Source organism: Oncorhynchus masou, chromosome 26, assembly GCF_036934945.1.
Source record: "Oncorhynchus masou masou isolate Uvic2021 chromosome 26, UVic_Omas_1.1, whole genome shotgun sequence".
Lineage (NCBI taxonomy): Eukaryota > Metazoa > Chordata > Actinopteri > Salmoniformes > Salmonidae > Oncorhynchus > Oncorhynchus masou.
The window spans coordinates 3,268,842-3,284,202 of NC_088237.1; the positions used below are offsets into that span (position 1 = coordinate 3,268,842).

The 15,361-nt window shown below is 40.9% G+C and overlaps 1 protein-coding gene and 1 pseudogene across 4 annotated transcripts; both read left to right on the forward strand.

Annotated features, from left to right (window-relative positions):
• The first annotated feature begins 298 nt into the window (after positions 1 to 298).
• Positions 299 to 10,876, forward strand: LOC135514654 (claudin-10-like). 4 transcript variants are annotated; one of them, XM_064938132.1, is made up of 6 exons: positions 299 to 567; positions 6,173 to 6,415; positions 9,429 to 9,593; positions 9,753 to 9,834; positions 10,155 to 10,268; positions 10,573 to 10,876. In XM_064938132.1, the coding sequence occupies exons 2-6, from the start codon at positions 6,199 to 6,201 to the stop codon at positions 10,667 to 10,669; spliced, it is 675 nt and encodes a 224-aa protein (XP_064794204.1). In that variant the 5' UTR covers positions 299 to 567; positions 6,173 to 6,198; the 3' UTR covers positions 10,670 to 10,876. The 4 variants fall into 4 exon arrangements, with proteins under 4 accessions (XP_064794204.1, XP_064794203.1, XP_064794202.1 ...); XM_064938131.1 differs by having other exon boundaries at positions 299 to 563; positions 6,148 to 6,415; XM_064938130.1 differs by having other exon boundaries at positions 300 to 563.
• Positions 10,877 to 14,967: 4,091 nt separating this feature from the next.
• LOC135514584 (autophagy-related protein 16-1-like) overlaps positions 14,968 to 15,361 on the forward strand; it is a 21,877-nt pseudogene continuing 21,483 nt past the window's right edge.

The window sequence follows — 15,361 nt, forward strand, 5'->3', positions numbered from 1 at the left end:
TTTTGTGTGAATTTCACTTCACTTGACAAAGTTTAAATGGGAATTGACCCTGGTGTATAATGCAATTGTGTGTTTGAGAAAGTGAACAGTAGTTTCTCTGTGAGTTTTAGATGTGTTTCTTCTCAGTGTGTTCGTGCGTAAGGTTCTTGAGGTTTGGACCAAAGTAGTGCAAGATATAGGGAATGAGGTGCCATTTGGGACATAACCCATTAAACCCACAGTGCAGCTCTGGGGGAGAGTTGTAGGCCACGTGCAGAGGTGAGCATGTGCGCTCATGGTGGGAGAACGTTTTGAAGGGTCATTGATCCACCCGATACCCAAATCTCACCTCAGTGGGACCACAGCCTCTGTTCCAAAAAAATACCCTTTACTTTCTCTTCCTCCATCTTACCTATTCCATAGCCAACCAGGGAAACAGACAACTGATTTTAAACACCTGAATAGAACAAGTGGATAGAAATACAAACTGGACTTGAACAACAGAAGATACAAAATACCACTCAACAGCACAGTAGACACAGCAACAAAGACCAAAAGTTCAAGTCATTCTCATCACAGAAACAGTAGGTACATTGGTTTACTTTTCCATTTCTTTGTTTGAGAGATTGGTTTATAAGGGATGGTGCAACATAGTCTTAGCAAATAATTAAATTCCTTGTTATTAGATTTCTCTAAACATTTTTAGATGGATTGAGTTTAAATTGATCAATGTTATACACAATTGGACATTTTGAATTGAACTGTTTTGTTTGATGTGCTAAAGTGAAAACTTTCAATGTTCCTTCCATTCGATCACTTTACTAAAGATAGATTTAGTTCGTGACTTACAAATATATTTCCCCTGAAGCACTGATAGGTTCACACTACCCAGCTGGGGAAAAATGGTGAACCATGTCCCCATTACATGCTTTTGTGGTTGTAAACTGGTTTTCTGGTTGAGAAGACCAGATCAGTTTACAACTATCTGATGTCTGTTACAACCAGGTAAAGATGCCTTTTTCATGCCTTCAGAAAGTATTCATACCCCCAAAATCTCCTCTACCCCTTATTCCACATTTTGTTGTATTACAGCCTGAATTCAAAACGGATTAAATGTTTTTTCTCTCACATCGACATCCCATAATGACAAAGTGACAACATGATTTTAGAATTTTTAGCAAATTTATTGAAAATGAAATACAAAAATATCCAACAAACATAAATATTCACATCCCTTTGAATTGACACTCCAAATTGAACTTGGGAACATCCAATTTGCTTTGATCATCCTTGATGTCACTACAACTTGGAGTCCACCTGTGGCCAATTCAATTGTTTGGACATGATTTAGAAAGAAACACACCTGTCTATATAAGTTCTGACAGTGCATGTCAGAGCAGGAACTATTCCATGAACCCCAAGGAACTGGCTGTAGATCTACGAGAGAGAATTGTGATGAGACAAAATACAGTTGAAGTAAGAAGTTTACATACACTTAGGTTGGAGTCATTAACACTTGTTTTTTCAACCACTCCACAATTTTCTTGTTAACAAACAATAGTTTTGGCAAGTCAGATAGGACATCTACTTTGTGTATGACACAAGTAATTTTTGCAACAATTGTTTACAGACCGATTATTCCACTTATAATTCACTGTATCACAATTCCAGTGGGTCAGAAGTTTACATACACTAAGTTAACTGTGCCTTTAAACAGCTTGGAAAATTCCAGAAAATGTAATGGCTTTAGAAGCTTCTGATAGGCAAATTGACATAATTTGAGTCAATTTGAGGTGTACTTGTGAATGTATTTCAAGGTCTACCTTCAAACTCAGTACCTCTTTGTTTGACATCATGGGAAAATCAAAAGAAATCGGCCAAGACCTCAGGAAATTTTTTTGGCTAGTCTGGTTCATCCTTGGGAGCAATTTTCAAACGCCTGAAGGTACCATGTTTGTCTGTACAAACAATAGTACTCAAGTATAAACACCATGGGACCACGCAGCCGTCATACCGCTCAGGAAGAAGACGTGTTCTGTCTCCTAGAGATTAACTTACTTTGGTGCAAAAAGTGCAAATCAATCCCAGAACAACAGCAAAGGACCTTGTGAAGATGCTGGAAGAGACAGGTACAAAAGTATCTATATCCACAGTAAAACAAGTCCTATATCAACATAACCTGGAAACCCGCCCAGCAAGGAAGAAGCTACTGCTCCAAACCTGCCATTAAAAAGCCAGACTATGGTTTGCAACTGCACATGGGGACAAAGATTGTACTTTTTGGAGAAATGTCCTCTGGTCTGATGAAACAAAAATAGAACTGTTTGGCAATAATGACCATCGTTATGTTTGGAGGATAAAGGGGGATGCTTGCAAGCTGAAGAACACCATCCCAACCATGAAGCACGGGGATGGAAGCATCATGTTGTGGGGGTGCTTTGCTGCAGGAGGGACTGGTGCACTTCTCAAAATAGATGACATCGCCTCCCGGGTGGCGCAGTGGTTAAGGGCGCTATACTGCAGCGCCAGTTGTGCCATCAGAGACTCTGGGTTCGCGCCCAGGCTCTGTCGTAACCGGCCGCGGCCAGGAGGTCCGTGGGGCGACGCACAATTGGCCTAGCGTCGTCCGGGTTAGGGAGGGCTTGGTCGGTAGGGATGTCCTTGTCTCATCGCGCACCAGCAACTCCTGTGGCGGGACGGGCGTAGTGCGCGCTAACCAAGGTTGCCAGGTACACAGTGTTTCCTCCGGCACATTGGTGCGGCTGGCTTCCGGGTTGGATGTGCGCAGTGTTAAGAAGCAGTGCGGCTGGTTGGGTTGTGTATCGGAGGACGCATGACTCTCAACCTTCGTCTCTCTCGAGCCCGTACGGGAGTTGTAGCGATGAGAACAAGATAGTAACTACAACAACAATTGGATACCACGAAATTGGGGAGAAAAAGGGGTAAAAAAATAGATGACATCATGGGGAAGGAAAATTATGTGTATATATTGAAGCAACATCTCAAGACATCATTCAGGAAGTTAAAGCTTGGTCGCAAATGGACAATGACCCATACTTCCAGAGTTGTGAGAAAATGGTTTGATGACAACAAAGTCAAGGCATTGGAGTGGCCACCCCAAAGCCTGACCTCAAACCTATAGAGAATTTGTGGGCAAAACTGAAAAGCATGTGTGAGCAAGGAGGCCTACAAACCTGACTCAGTTACACCAGCTCTGTCAGCCAACATTCACTGTAAACTTCTGACCCACTGGGAATGTGATGAAAGAAATAAAAGCTGAAATAAATCATTCGCTCTACTATTATTCTGACATTTCACATTCTTAAAATAAAGTGGTGATCCTAACTGACCTAAGACAGGGAATCTTTACTAGGATTAGATGTCAGGAATTGTGAAAAACTGAGTTTAAATGTATTTGGCCAAGGTGTATGTAAACTTCCGACTTGACCTGTATATCTGGGGACGGGTGTAAAACAATTTCTAGTGTTGAAAGTTTCCAAGAGCACAGTGGTCTCCATCATTGGGAAATGGGAAAAATATGGACTCTGCCTAGAGCTGGGCAAGAAGGACCTTGGTTAGGGAGGTGACCAAGAACCCAATGACCACTCTACAGAGTTCCTTGCCTGAGATGGGAGAACCTGCCAGAAGGACAACAGTCTCTACAGCACTTCGCCAATCTGGGCTTTATGGAAGAGTGGCCAGATGGAAGCTACTCCTCCGAAAAAGGCACAAGACCGCTCGCCTGGAGTCTGCAAAAATGCCTGTGAAAGACTGAGATCATAAGGCAAAAGATGAGACAAAGCACTGTCTGGAGAAAACTAGGCACAGCTCATCACTTGTCTAACACCATCTCATGGTGTTAGCAGCATCATGCTATGGGGATGCTTTTCACCAGCAGGGATTGGGAGACTGGTAAGGATAGATGGGAATAATGAATGGGGCCAAATACAGGAAAATCCTTGATGAGAACCTACTTCAGAGTGCAAACGACCTTAGCCTGAGGAGCAAGGTTTACGTTCCAACAGGACAATGACCTCAAGCATACAGCAAAATCAATGCTGGAATGGCTTTCAAACAATACTGTTAAAGTTATTGAGTGGCCCAGTCAAAGCCCATACTGAATCCCATTGAAAATCTGTGGAAAGACTTGAATGTAATTGTTCACCCCCACTCCCCAGAAAATCTGCAAGGAAGAATGAGAGAAAATCCCCAAATCCAAATGTACAAAGCCGATACAGAGACGACTCAAAGCTGTAATCTCCATCAAAGGTGCTTCTGCAAAGTATTAACAGGGGATTTCATTTTCAATAAATTTGCTAAAAGAATTTAAAACATATTTTAACTTGATCATTATGGGGTATAGTGTGTAGATGGGTGAGAAAAAATATATATTTAGTCCATTTTGAATTCAGGCTGTAAATCAAGGGGTATAAATATTTGCTGAAGTCACTGTATGTTGGTGGTTCAGATAACGTGGTTTAGCAACCAGGAAAATACTTTATCAAAACCCCCTTTTTTTTAAATATATTTTTATAGGACATAAAGAAATACAAATTATAAATTGAACAGATACATCCTTTTATCCCCCTATACTTATTGAAACACCTCCCTCCCTTTAACAACAAAAGCAGCAAAAATAAAATAAATATACGATTGGAAATAATAATATAGAAATATACACATGCACACAAGTACACATATACAAAAATAAAAAATATCACAACATACTATCCCTTCCTACCCACACCCTCCGGTATCCCGTTGGCCAAAATTCTTACTCTTGATCAATAGAAGGCAACTGTTCAAAAAAGGAAATTAAAGGCTGCCGTCTCAAGAAACAGTTATCAGTACATCCTCTCAGTGTATATCATTTTTTCTAAGTGTAGAAAAGACAGATCTTTCAACCAGGATGATGCAGTGGGAGGTTTGAAGGATTCCCAGTTAAGTGAGATCTGCTGGAGGGCTATAAGGGAGGCAAACACTACAATGTCCGCTTTACTTTTAGTGAGACTATGAAACAAAGATGGAACTCCAAATATAGCTATTAGAGGACGAGGCTGCAGGTCAATATCTAGAATTTTCGAGAGAGTATTAAAAAAGGATGACCAATACTCAGATAGCTTAGAAGACAAATAAAACATACGGGTGTAGTCTGCAGGAGTGAATGAACATCTATCACTTGTCATTCGTGTCTGGGAGGAGTTTTTCTTTGATGTAGTGAATTCTGTGCAAGACTTTGAACTGCATGAAACTTAACCGAGCACATGAGGATGTGGAGTTAACCCTAAGAAGAGCCTCCTCCCACCCGTCATCTGCAAGGTCATGTTCAAGTTCACTACCAGTCTGTTATGATTTTGTTTATTTGAGAGGGTTCAGAGGACAGCATAATGTCATATAATCCAGAAATCAGACCTTGCCGATTCCACGGGAGGGACAAAATCTCCTCTAGCAACGTCTTGGGAGGTATTTGAGGAAGGGTATGAAAATGAGAGCGAACAAAGTTACGGGTTTGAAAATAACGGAAAAGATTAGAATGAGCAAGATTAGATTTAGCTACGAGATCATTAAAACTGACAAACTTCCCATTTAAAAATACATCTTCGAAACAAACCTCTCTCACGCCACAAAACAAACACCTTGTGGTGCTTGGGGGGTACAAATAGGTGGTTGATACAGATAGGGCTTAGAAGAGAAGGGGCAGAAGTCTAAAATGTTGACGGAATTGTCTCCAGATCTTCAATGTAGAGTGCACAATGGGGTTTCCCGTATACTTTAAAGGACACGGGGACAGTGGGGCACAAGCAAGAGCAGAAAGGGAGGATGATTGGCAGGAGTGTGCCTCTATTGAGCACCTGCTGATCATTACACCAGATCATAATGTTTTGAATAATGGCTGCCCAATAGTAAAGCAGTTAATTTGGAAGTGCCAATCCTCCATTTTGTCTCCTTCTTTGAAGTATTGCTCTACGTATCCTAGATGATTTGCCTGCCCAGATAAAATGACTGATGAGCCTATCCAAATTAACAAAACGCCCTTATACAACTATCATACAACCTGACAATGGTGACATACAATATATCATATTGAAGACAGTGCAACCAGTTTTGCCTTCTGGAATATAGTTAACACTACAGTGTAGGTTCATAACTAATACATAACAAAAATAGTTTGTTGTGCCTTCTCTCTTCCCAGTAAATCAGCCGTCAGGACGGACCACCATGCATTTAGCCTTCCAGATCCTGGGTCTGTCTTTAGGGGTGATTGGCTGGTGTCTGGAGAACAGCTGCACTAGTTCCCATTCCTGGAGGGTACGCAGCCATTCTGGGGCTGTCACAACCAACAACTGGCAGTTCGAGGGCCTGTGGATGACCTGCGCAGCCACGTCCCTGGGCTCTGTGCAATGCCAGAGGTACAAGACTGTACTGGGGCTGCCAGGTGAGAGACATGCAGGGCTCAGTGCAATACTCACATGCAGTATTAAAGGGGCAATCTGTAGTTTAAACAACAAAATGGTATTGGTAAACAGCTGAGGAATGGTGTTAGAGAAATGTAACCACTTTCAAATTCAAAGACAGAGCTATGGATTCAGGGACGGACCATCCAAGCTATAGTTTTAACCATGTTTTGAGGCTATATAGTCTTTGTTTGCAATTACATTGTTTAAAAAAATAAAATAAAAACATTTTGGGTTTTGATGGAGTACGACAGTTGAACTAAGCTCATGAGGCTTTTATAATTTGTAGTCTTCAAAAAATATATGGGTTTATGTTATTCATTTAAAAGTAAATAATTTGATTACAGATTGCCCCGCCAGGATTTATTTTTCTATGATCAAATACAAATCTTTGAATGTTGTAAACATCTTCTTCGGTTGTCACATAAACATACTTCCTTCCCTGGTAGATGCCTTCCAAAATGTTGTTCCAAAATGAGTAGTATGTATGCACGGACAGTAGTTTGTGGGCAAAAGCACTGTGTAAACATTGCAATGGTGGTTTTCGATTAAATTCCAGCCAAGATTGACCCAGCTGTTAGATATCGGCTGCTGATTAAAATACTTGATGTAGTTTTACCCTTGTCTAAAGTGACTGTGCTGCTTTGATAATTATCCATACAACACAAATTCATTAAGAAAATGAGCAAAGATCTAAAGAAGAATTTATATAACAAAGTATTGTGTGGATCAGACTGACGTAGAGTATCTGTGAAATCAATTACAGTAGGCCTGTAGTACAGTGTCCATATTAGGACAGCCAAAGTCTTAAGCAGGACTTTTTGAAGCTGTTCTCATATTGACAACGTAGTACGGTAGTATTTTTTACTTCCTTTCCTACATGACTGTCACTTTCAACTGTCCACCACCACACTGAGGTATGTTTAGTTTCAGGCCATGAAGGTAATAAGGGTTGTAAATCGCACAAGTATCATTGTATCATCGCTCGGTCAATCATTGACAGTCACACTGACCTTGGTTTCCTTTCATTGTGTGTGTGTCAAATAAAATAAAATTTTATTGGTCACGTACACATGGTTAGCAGATTTTAATGCGAGTGTAGCGAGATGCTTGTACTTCTAGTTCCAACAGTGCAGTAATATCTAACAAATAATCTAACAATTCCCAACAACTACCTAATACACACAAATCTAAAGGGGTGAATGAGAATATGTACATATAAATATATGGATGAGCGATGGCCATAGGCAAGGTGCAGTAGATGATATAAAATACAGTATATATATGTGATATGAGTAGTGTAAGATATGTAAACATGACTAAAGTGGCATTATTTAAAGTGGCAATATTTAAAGTCCATTTATTAAAGTGTCCAGTGATTGGTTCTCAATACAGTATATACATGTGATATGAGTAATGTAAGATATGTAGACATGTAGACATAAGTGGCATTATTTAGAGTGTGTGTGGGTGGGTGTGCCTCTATTACACTGCAACAGACTCCTAGATAACCACACATTCATAAGAGTGAAGAACTGTAGTCAGAACCATAGTCACCTCACCACCAAAGGTCGGAGTGCTTTCATTGTTACAGAGAGAGATATTAAAAGAGTATTGTCTAACCTGAATATTCTAAGGAGACACCAATGGCAAACACCAATGGCAGGTACTGTATCTATGTGAAACTCCTGATTTAATAGTTGAGAAAGTCAAACAGTGGGTCAGAATGGGTGTCATCGCTTTCGATGAACCAATCTAAACCAATTTCGATGAACCAATCTGTCATATTGTTTATCTCCTTAGACCACACCTAAGCTCTAAACCCTGGTCACCGTCACCTTATAGGTGAAGCCTCTATGGTTTTTACACGCCTCCTATTGCTTTACAACCCCTGTGCATAGACTAAAGTTCTCTACAGTTGAGACAAGACAACAGACACCCAGCACATTGGAGACCGATCAAGGACATACAACAACTTGCATATCTCGTGAGGCCATTTTCAATCATTCTGTGTGTCTGAGGGTTTCAACCTCAAGTTTAGAAGCCTTTTCCCACACCTGTGTGTGTGTGCTCTGGGTGATCATGTCGATGGCAGTGGAACTAACTGGGTTTTTGTTGTGCGTGGCAAGCTGGCTGCTCACCGGCTCCTCACTAGCCAATGACTACTGGAAGCTGTCCTCTGTGTCTGGCAGTGTCATCGTATCCACACGCCAGTTCCAGAATCTATTTCATTCATGTGCCGAGAACAGCGCCGGCATTAGGAACTGCAAAGACTTTGAGTCTATGCTCGCTCTGCCTGGTAGGTACTGGACTGACTACTACTCCCAAACTGGACTAATAGATTATCTCCAAAACCTGTCTCCAAACAATAACGGCAAATTATATTGACATCCCTGGTCAAAGGGAACTCTAAAGGGAAATGTTTCCTGCTTCTCTATGTCACTGGCCAACTCAAATGGTTATTGTTATGTGATGCAATTTTTCTGTGTAAAGGTCAATCAATTACATACAACAACCTTAAATAGTCATTTTTGTTAGATTCTTGATGTTGCCAAATGTTTTAAGAATAAGAGGAACACAATGTCTTCATATTTTCAATTGAGTGTCTCTTCAGCAAACATTAATGATCCATGTATTGGTACAGTTATGTCTCTTAGACACATCCTACATCAGAGTTGAAGCCTCCATTTGTGTGTTCTGTAGGTGACATACAGGAAGTTGATTTCAGGCTTTAGCAGTGTCTAACAATTAAAAAAGGCCACCAGCACTCGCTTGATAGCAGCAATTGAAGCCTGTTTATTTTCTTTAGGCAACATGTCCCACTAGTACACCCTGCAAACATTTCTGCTATGCCTTCTTCAGTGCGTGTGTGTGTTGTTAGACACGCAAGAGGATAGTGTTGAGCACATTTCCCTCCCAAGTCTCAGTCTACTCAGGCTCTCTATCGATCTAATGTCTGTTGTTGACTGGAACTCTGTCGCTTCCTGTGTTCAGGCTACATACAGGCATGTCGAGCCCTGATGATCATCGCTCTGCTCCTGGGTCTAGCGTCCATCATTGTGTCAGTGCTGGGGCTGAAATGCACAAAGATCGGCAGCACTTCTGAACAGGCCAAGGGCAAAATCGCTCTGACAGGCGGAAGCTTGTTCATCTTATCAGGTGAACTCCCAACCAACTCTCAACTGCCAGCATCATCATCTTTATTCAGTTCTCCTCTAATCTTAGTACCAATCTCTCTCTCTCACTTCTTCTTCCCCCCCCACTGCATCTCTCTTTCTTCTGTTGTTTATCAACCATCTCAATCTGCCTCTCCTGCAGGTCTTTCCACCTTGACTGCTGTGTCATGGTACGCTGCACGGGTGGTGCAGGAGTTCCATGATCCATTCTTTGCAGGAGTAAGGTGAATACACATCCCAAAAGCTGAAAGTACTGCCTGCAAATTGCCGTCCAAATTAGGGGCAGGAGGGTTTTTTTCCGGTCACGTCACTCAACCAATCAATTAAAACCATTTTCATAAAAACCTTTTATTGAAGGAATCATTCTGATTTGTGTACACACACACACACACACACACACACACACACACACACACACACACACACACACACACACACACACACACACACACACACACACACACACACACACACACACACACACACACACACACACACACCACACACACACACAGGTAAAGTTGATTAATTCTCTGTCCATTAGGTTTGAACTGGGTGCAGGTCTATACATGGGTTGGGGAGCTGCCTGTTTGGCCATTCTAGGTGGTGTCATGCTCTGCTTTTCCTGTAAGAGGGGTCCATCAGGACCCGCCACAGGGTGAGTAATTGCATCCACAAAGTTAAGTCCCAAATTGCACCCTAATCCCTATATAGTGCACTATAGGGCTCTGGTCAATTTGGGATGCAACCAAAGACACTTCCTACTCCCAAAGTTATTGGCAAGCTAACCATTATCCTACCAAAACCATGGTCCTGGTTGGAAAAAGTGAGGACAACACTATCTCAGGTCTCCAGGCAGGTGATGGGCTAGCCAACACTAGTTAGCTAGCGATTTCCCATCTGTTACATGAGCTAGTCAAAGAAATCATTGTCCAATCTATTGTACCCTACTTGTCTTACAGGGGATATTCATACAACTACTCCAAAACAAGCGGTGGACAACAGATCTATAGGGCACCACATGTGTCAGAGTCTGGGAGTTCAAAAGCTTATGTTTAAAGCAGTTTAAAATGTGTTTTTTTCAATCTAATTTGTTTGTTTGTCTGTTTCCATTTGTTTCTTCGCCGAAGTATGAATTTACTGGTTTGAATTTGCCATTATATATTTTTGTTGCTTTGTTTTTGTTGTCTTGAGTTGAGTCACTGTGAATATTAATGCAATGTTTATTACTTTGAAATGTATTGAAAATAAAAATATTACTCTGTTGATGATTATTGTTTTATTGATATTGGTTATCTAAATTAATGGAAAATATAAGCTATTCCACAACTCCAAATGAATGGAAAAGATACCCACTGGGCACAGACGTCTAATCCACATGGGTTCAACGTAATTTCATTGAAATGACGTGGAAACAACGTTGATTCAACCAGTGTGTCGCCAGTGGGTAAGCATCGAATACAGTACTTATCTGAATTTTATAGTCAATCCTGTGATTCGAAACTGACTACAGCCATATGTTCAAGTAATGTCTTGTGATCGCTCAGCTTCCTGCAGGACATCTAAATAAATACTCCACTCAAAATAAAAACAATTATATTCTGTTATTTACTATTTAACATTTCATCTGATATGTGTCTAACCCAGATACTTGGGTCAGAATCTGTTGTACAAATCTACAGTTGGACTGTAGATTTGCTTCAGACAAGGTAAAATAATTGGTTAATGTAACCGGCGTCACTGTGCTACATTACCTGTTTCACTTCCTCCATCAACTTGCCTCTGACTGGGCTTGAACCACACTCTTAGGAAAAAAAGGTTATTTAGAGTTCTATATAGAACACTTTGGTTATTTGGTAAAAAATGAAAGACCCATTTTCAGAAAAAGGTTCAATCCTTAAGGTTCTATAATAAAAAATGTTTGAACATCACTGTCCACCAACTGCCATTTAACCAGCATGACCACTGTCTGGTTTCAGAAGACTGTTGTTGAAAATACCAATAAGCATTCCATGTTTTATGGTAAGCAAAGTATATTTTTTTATTGAAATATATGAAGTCAATAATTTGATCATCTATAGGCTAGAATAAATAAGGTCAAACGACCAGTGGAAAAAATATCAGAATTGGAATGCCTGACTAAATGCAGCCATAGAGCTACATACCCAGCCTGACATTGGCAATTAGCTAATTGTTATTTTTATTTAAGTGTGGAGTCAGATGGGGGACTATGTTTCATGACACTATAACAAGAGTGGACTGAGTGCTGCTAAACTCTGAATGTGCATGATGAGCTTACAGAGGTAATACCCTCTCCCTCAATGTCAACAAAACAAAGGAGCTGATCGTTGACTTCAGGAAACAGCAGAGGGAGCACGCCCCCATCCACATTGACAGGGCCGCAGTGGCCTCGGTGGAAAGCTTCAAGTTCCTTGGTGTACACATCACTGAAATCTTAAATGACCCACCCACTCAGACAGTGTTTTGAAGGCGCAACAGGGAGGCAGCAGAAATTCTATTCTATCCTACGTATTATTCAGGTGTACTACTACTATATATACAGTACCAGTCAAAAGTTTGGATACATACTCCTATGGTTTTTCTTAATTTTTAAGACATCAAAACTATGAAATAAAACATATCCCAAACCATCTCAATTGGGTTGAGGTCGGGGGATTGTGGAGGCCAGGTCATGTGATGCAGCACTCCATCACTCTCCTTCTTGGTCAAATAGCCCTTACACAGCCTGGAGGTGTGTTGGGTTATTGTCCTGTTGAAAAACAAATAATAGTCCCACTAAGTAAAAACCAGATGGGATGGCATATCGCTGCAGAATGCTGTGGTAGCCATGCTGGTTAACTGTGCCTTGAATTCTAAATAAATCACTGACAGTGTCACCAGCAAAGCACCATCACACTTCCTCATTCATGCTTCATGGTGGGAACCACACAAAATCATCTGTTTACCTACTCTGCATCTCACAAAGACACGGCTGTTGGAACAAAAAATCTCAAATTTGGACTCATCAGACCGAAGGACAGATTGACACCGGTCTAATGTCCATTGCTCATGTTTCTTGGCCCAAGCAAGTCTCTACCTCTTATTGGTGTCCTTTAATAGTGGTTTATTTGCAGCAATTTGACCATGAAGGCCCGATTCACTCAGTCTCCTCTGAACAGTTGATGTTGAGTTGTGTGTTTCTTGAACTCAATTTCAGTTACAGAGTTACAGTTCACATGAGGAAATCAGTTAATATAAATACATTCATTAGGCCCTAATTTATGGATTTCACATGACTGGGCAAGGGCTCAGCCATGGGTTGGTCTGGGAGGGCATAGGCTTAAAACCACTTTGGAGCCAGGCCCACCCACTGGGGAACCAGGCCCAGATATTCAGAATTAGTTTTTCCCCACAAAGTGCTCTATTACAAGTCAGAAATTCTCTTCAGCACCCCATCCACTCCCCCTCAGACGATCCTGCAGGTGAAGAAGCCAGATGTGGAGGTCCTGGAGAGGCGTGGTTATATGTGGTCTGCGGTTGTGAGACCGGTTGGACGTACTGCCAAATTCTCTAAAACGACGTTGGAGGTGACTTTTGGTAGAGAAATTAACATTCAATTATCTGGAAACAGCTCTGGTGGACATTCCTGCAGCCAGCATGCCAATTACACGCTCCCTCAAAAATGTAGACATTTGTGGCATTGTGTTGTATGACAAAACTGCAGATTTTAGAGTGGCCTTTTGTTATCCACAGCACAAGGTGCACCTGTGTAGTGATAATCCTGTTTAATCAGCTTCTTGATATGCCACACCTGTCAAATGGATGGATTATCTTGGTAAAGGAAAACTGCTCACGAACAGGGATGTAAACACATTTATGCACAAAATTAGAGCGAAATAAGGTTTTTGGGGCATATAGAACATTTCTGGGATCTTCTATTTCAGCTCATGAAACCAACACTTTACATGTTGTGTTTATATTTTTGTTCAGGATATTAGCACAAAACAACCAGCTGTCAGTAGTCTCCGGAACATCAGGTAGAGAACGGTCTGGAATTGACCAATGGGAAAACTTTTAATGGCATAGACAACTTTCAATCAAGAGCGTCTAACCTATAGCAGAGCCCTTTTGACACACCTTCTGCATCGAGTCCAGTACCAGACTCAGACGAAGATTTTTATGAATAAATTAAGATGGAAAACGACAGACTTTGGTCTAACAAGAACAAATGAGTCATACTGGGTAGAACATGCTAGGAGGTGGGCAGAGCCAAGCACGAGCTAGCGAGATCCTAGTGCGCAATAACTCAATTTGCACTCCAAAATGTGCAGTCCGCAACACAACGTCTAGCCGGTGGGAAATTCAAATGGGAGCTGTGTTCGAATACCCATACTACATAATATTAATTCATTTTAGTATTCTGTAAACGAACGGTATCCTTTCAGCTGAGCATACTAGTGTTACGTCTGTCTATCGGAAGTTGATTCAGTTGATATGCAACCTCTTGCTACCAAGACGTTTTTGTGTTCTTAAAATCAATCTGGAATGCCAGTGTGCTTTTAAATTCAGAGCATTTTCAGATTGTCCATTTGTAAATTCTGAATGTTTCCCCTCTGAGTGTTCAAAGCGCACACTGGCAGAGGGGTAGGGTTCTGACCATCACAATGGCACTGCAGTCAAGCACACAAGCTGACTGGCTAGCTACTTCGACACAAATGAGAAAACACCTCATTCTGACCATTTCACTCCCCATAGCAGAGCTGATTAGACTGTTTTCATGTTATCCAGAGCGTTGGTAACTGTGCTACTGGCAACAATTTAATTATGCTTTTTTTTGCCGACGTTTACTGACACCCGCCATATTAAACAGGTGTTAAGCATTTGTGAATTCCTCAATTCTGCACTCTAGCACACAGACGAGAGTGCTCTAAAATCGGAGTCGAAAGCCAGAGTGAATTTATGTCCATTGTGAAAGCAAAACGATGATACCACTTGGCTTGAATGACGTGAATAATCAAGTCAATAAACGTTGCATAGTTAGATAGGTAGCCTGGTGGTTGGAGCATTAGACTAGTAACTGAAAGGTGGTAAGATCGAATCCCCGAGCTGACAATGTAAAAATCTGTTGTTCTGCCCCTTAAGATTTTGTTCTTAACTGACTATATATATATATATATATATAGTTGATATAATGGCAAGTTCAATGTATTAGTAGCCAACATACCGGTAGTACCTATGCTGTAATGATATGCAATGTGGTTCGTAAGGATAGCGTAGCCAATATAACGTGTAGTGTAAATCATTTGAAGATGCATTACTTTAATACTTTGCCCAACATTTTCTTAACATTTGTCATAGTTAAGGCAATTAATTTGTATCCGCTATCGTCGGACTTCGGCTGCATATTTAACGCCATTTTCTTCAAATCTGAAAATGTTGCGAAGCCACGTCCATTTCCTGAAGAATTGCATTATGGGCCCTAGAAGTACGGAAATAGTGTCCTCTGCGTGTTTTCTTTGTAATTTAGCGAATGTAGTATGCCATCCACGAACCTTTGACAAACTAACCCTTTCATTATTTGAAAAATAACCATACTACATACTCAAATTACGTTACAAATAGTACGGGTATTCGAACGCTTTCTAAAAAGAAGGAAAGCCAAAATGGTTGTAAAGTTAATTGAAGCTGGACCGACTGGAGTTGGTTAGCGAGATAGGCAGTTAACCTTTGGAATATTCTAAACTGAAAAAC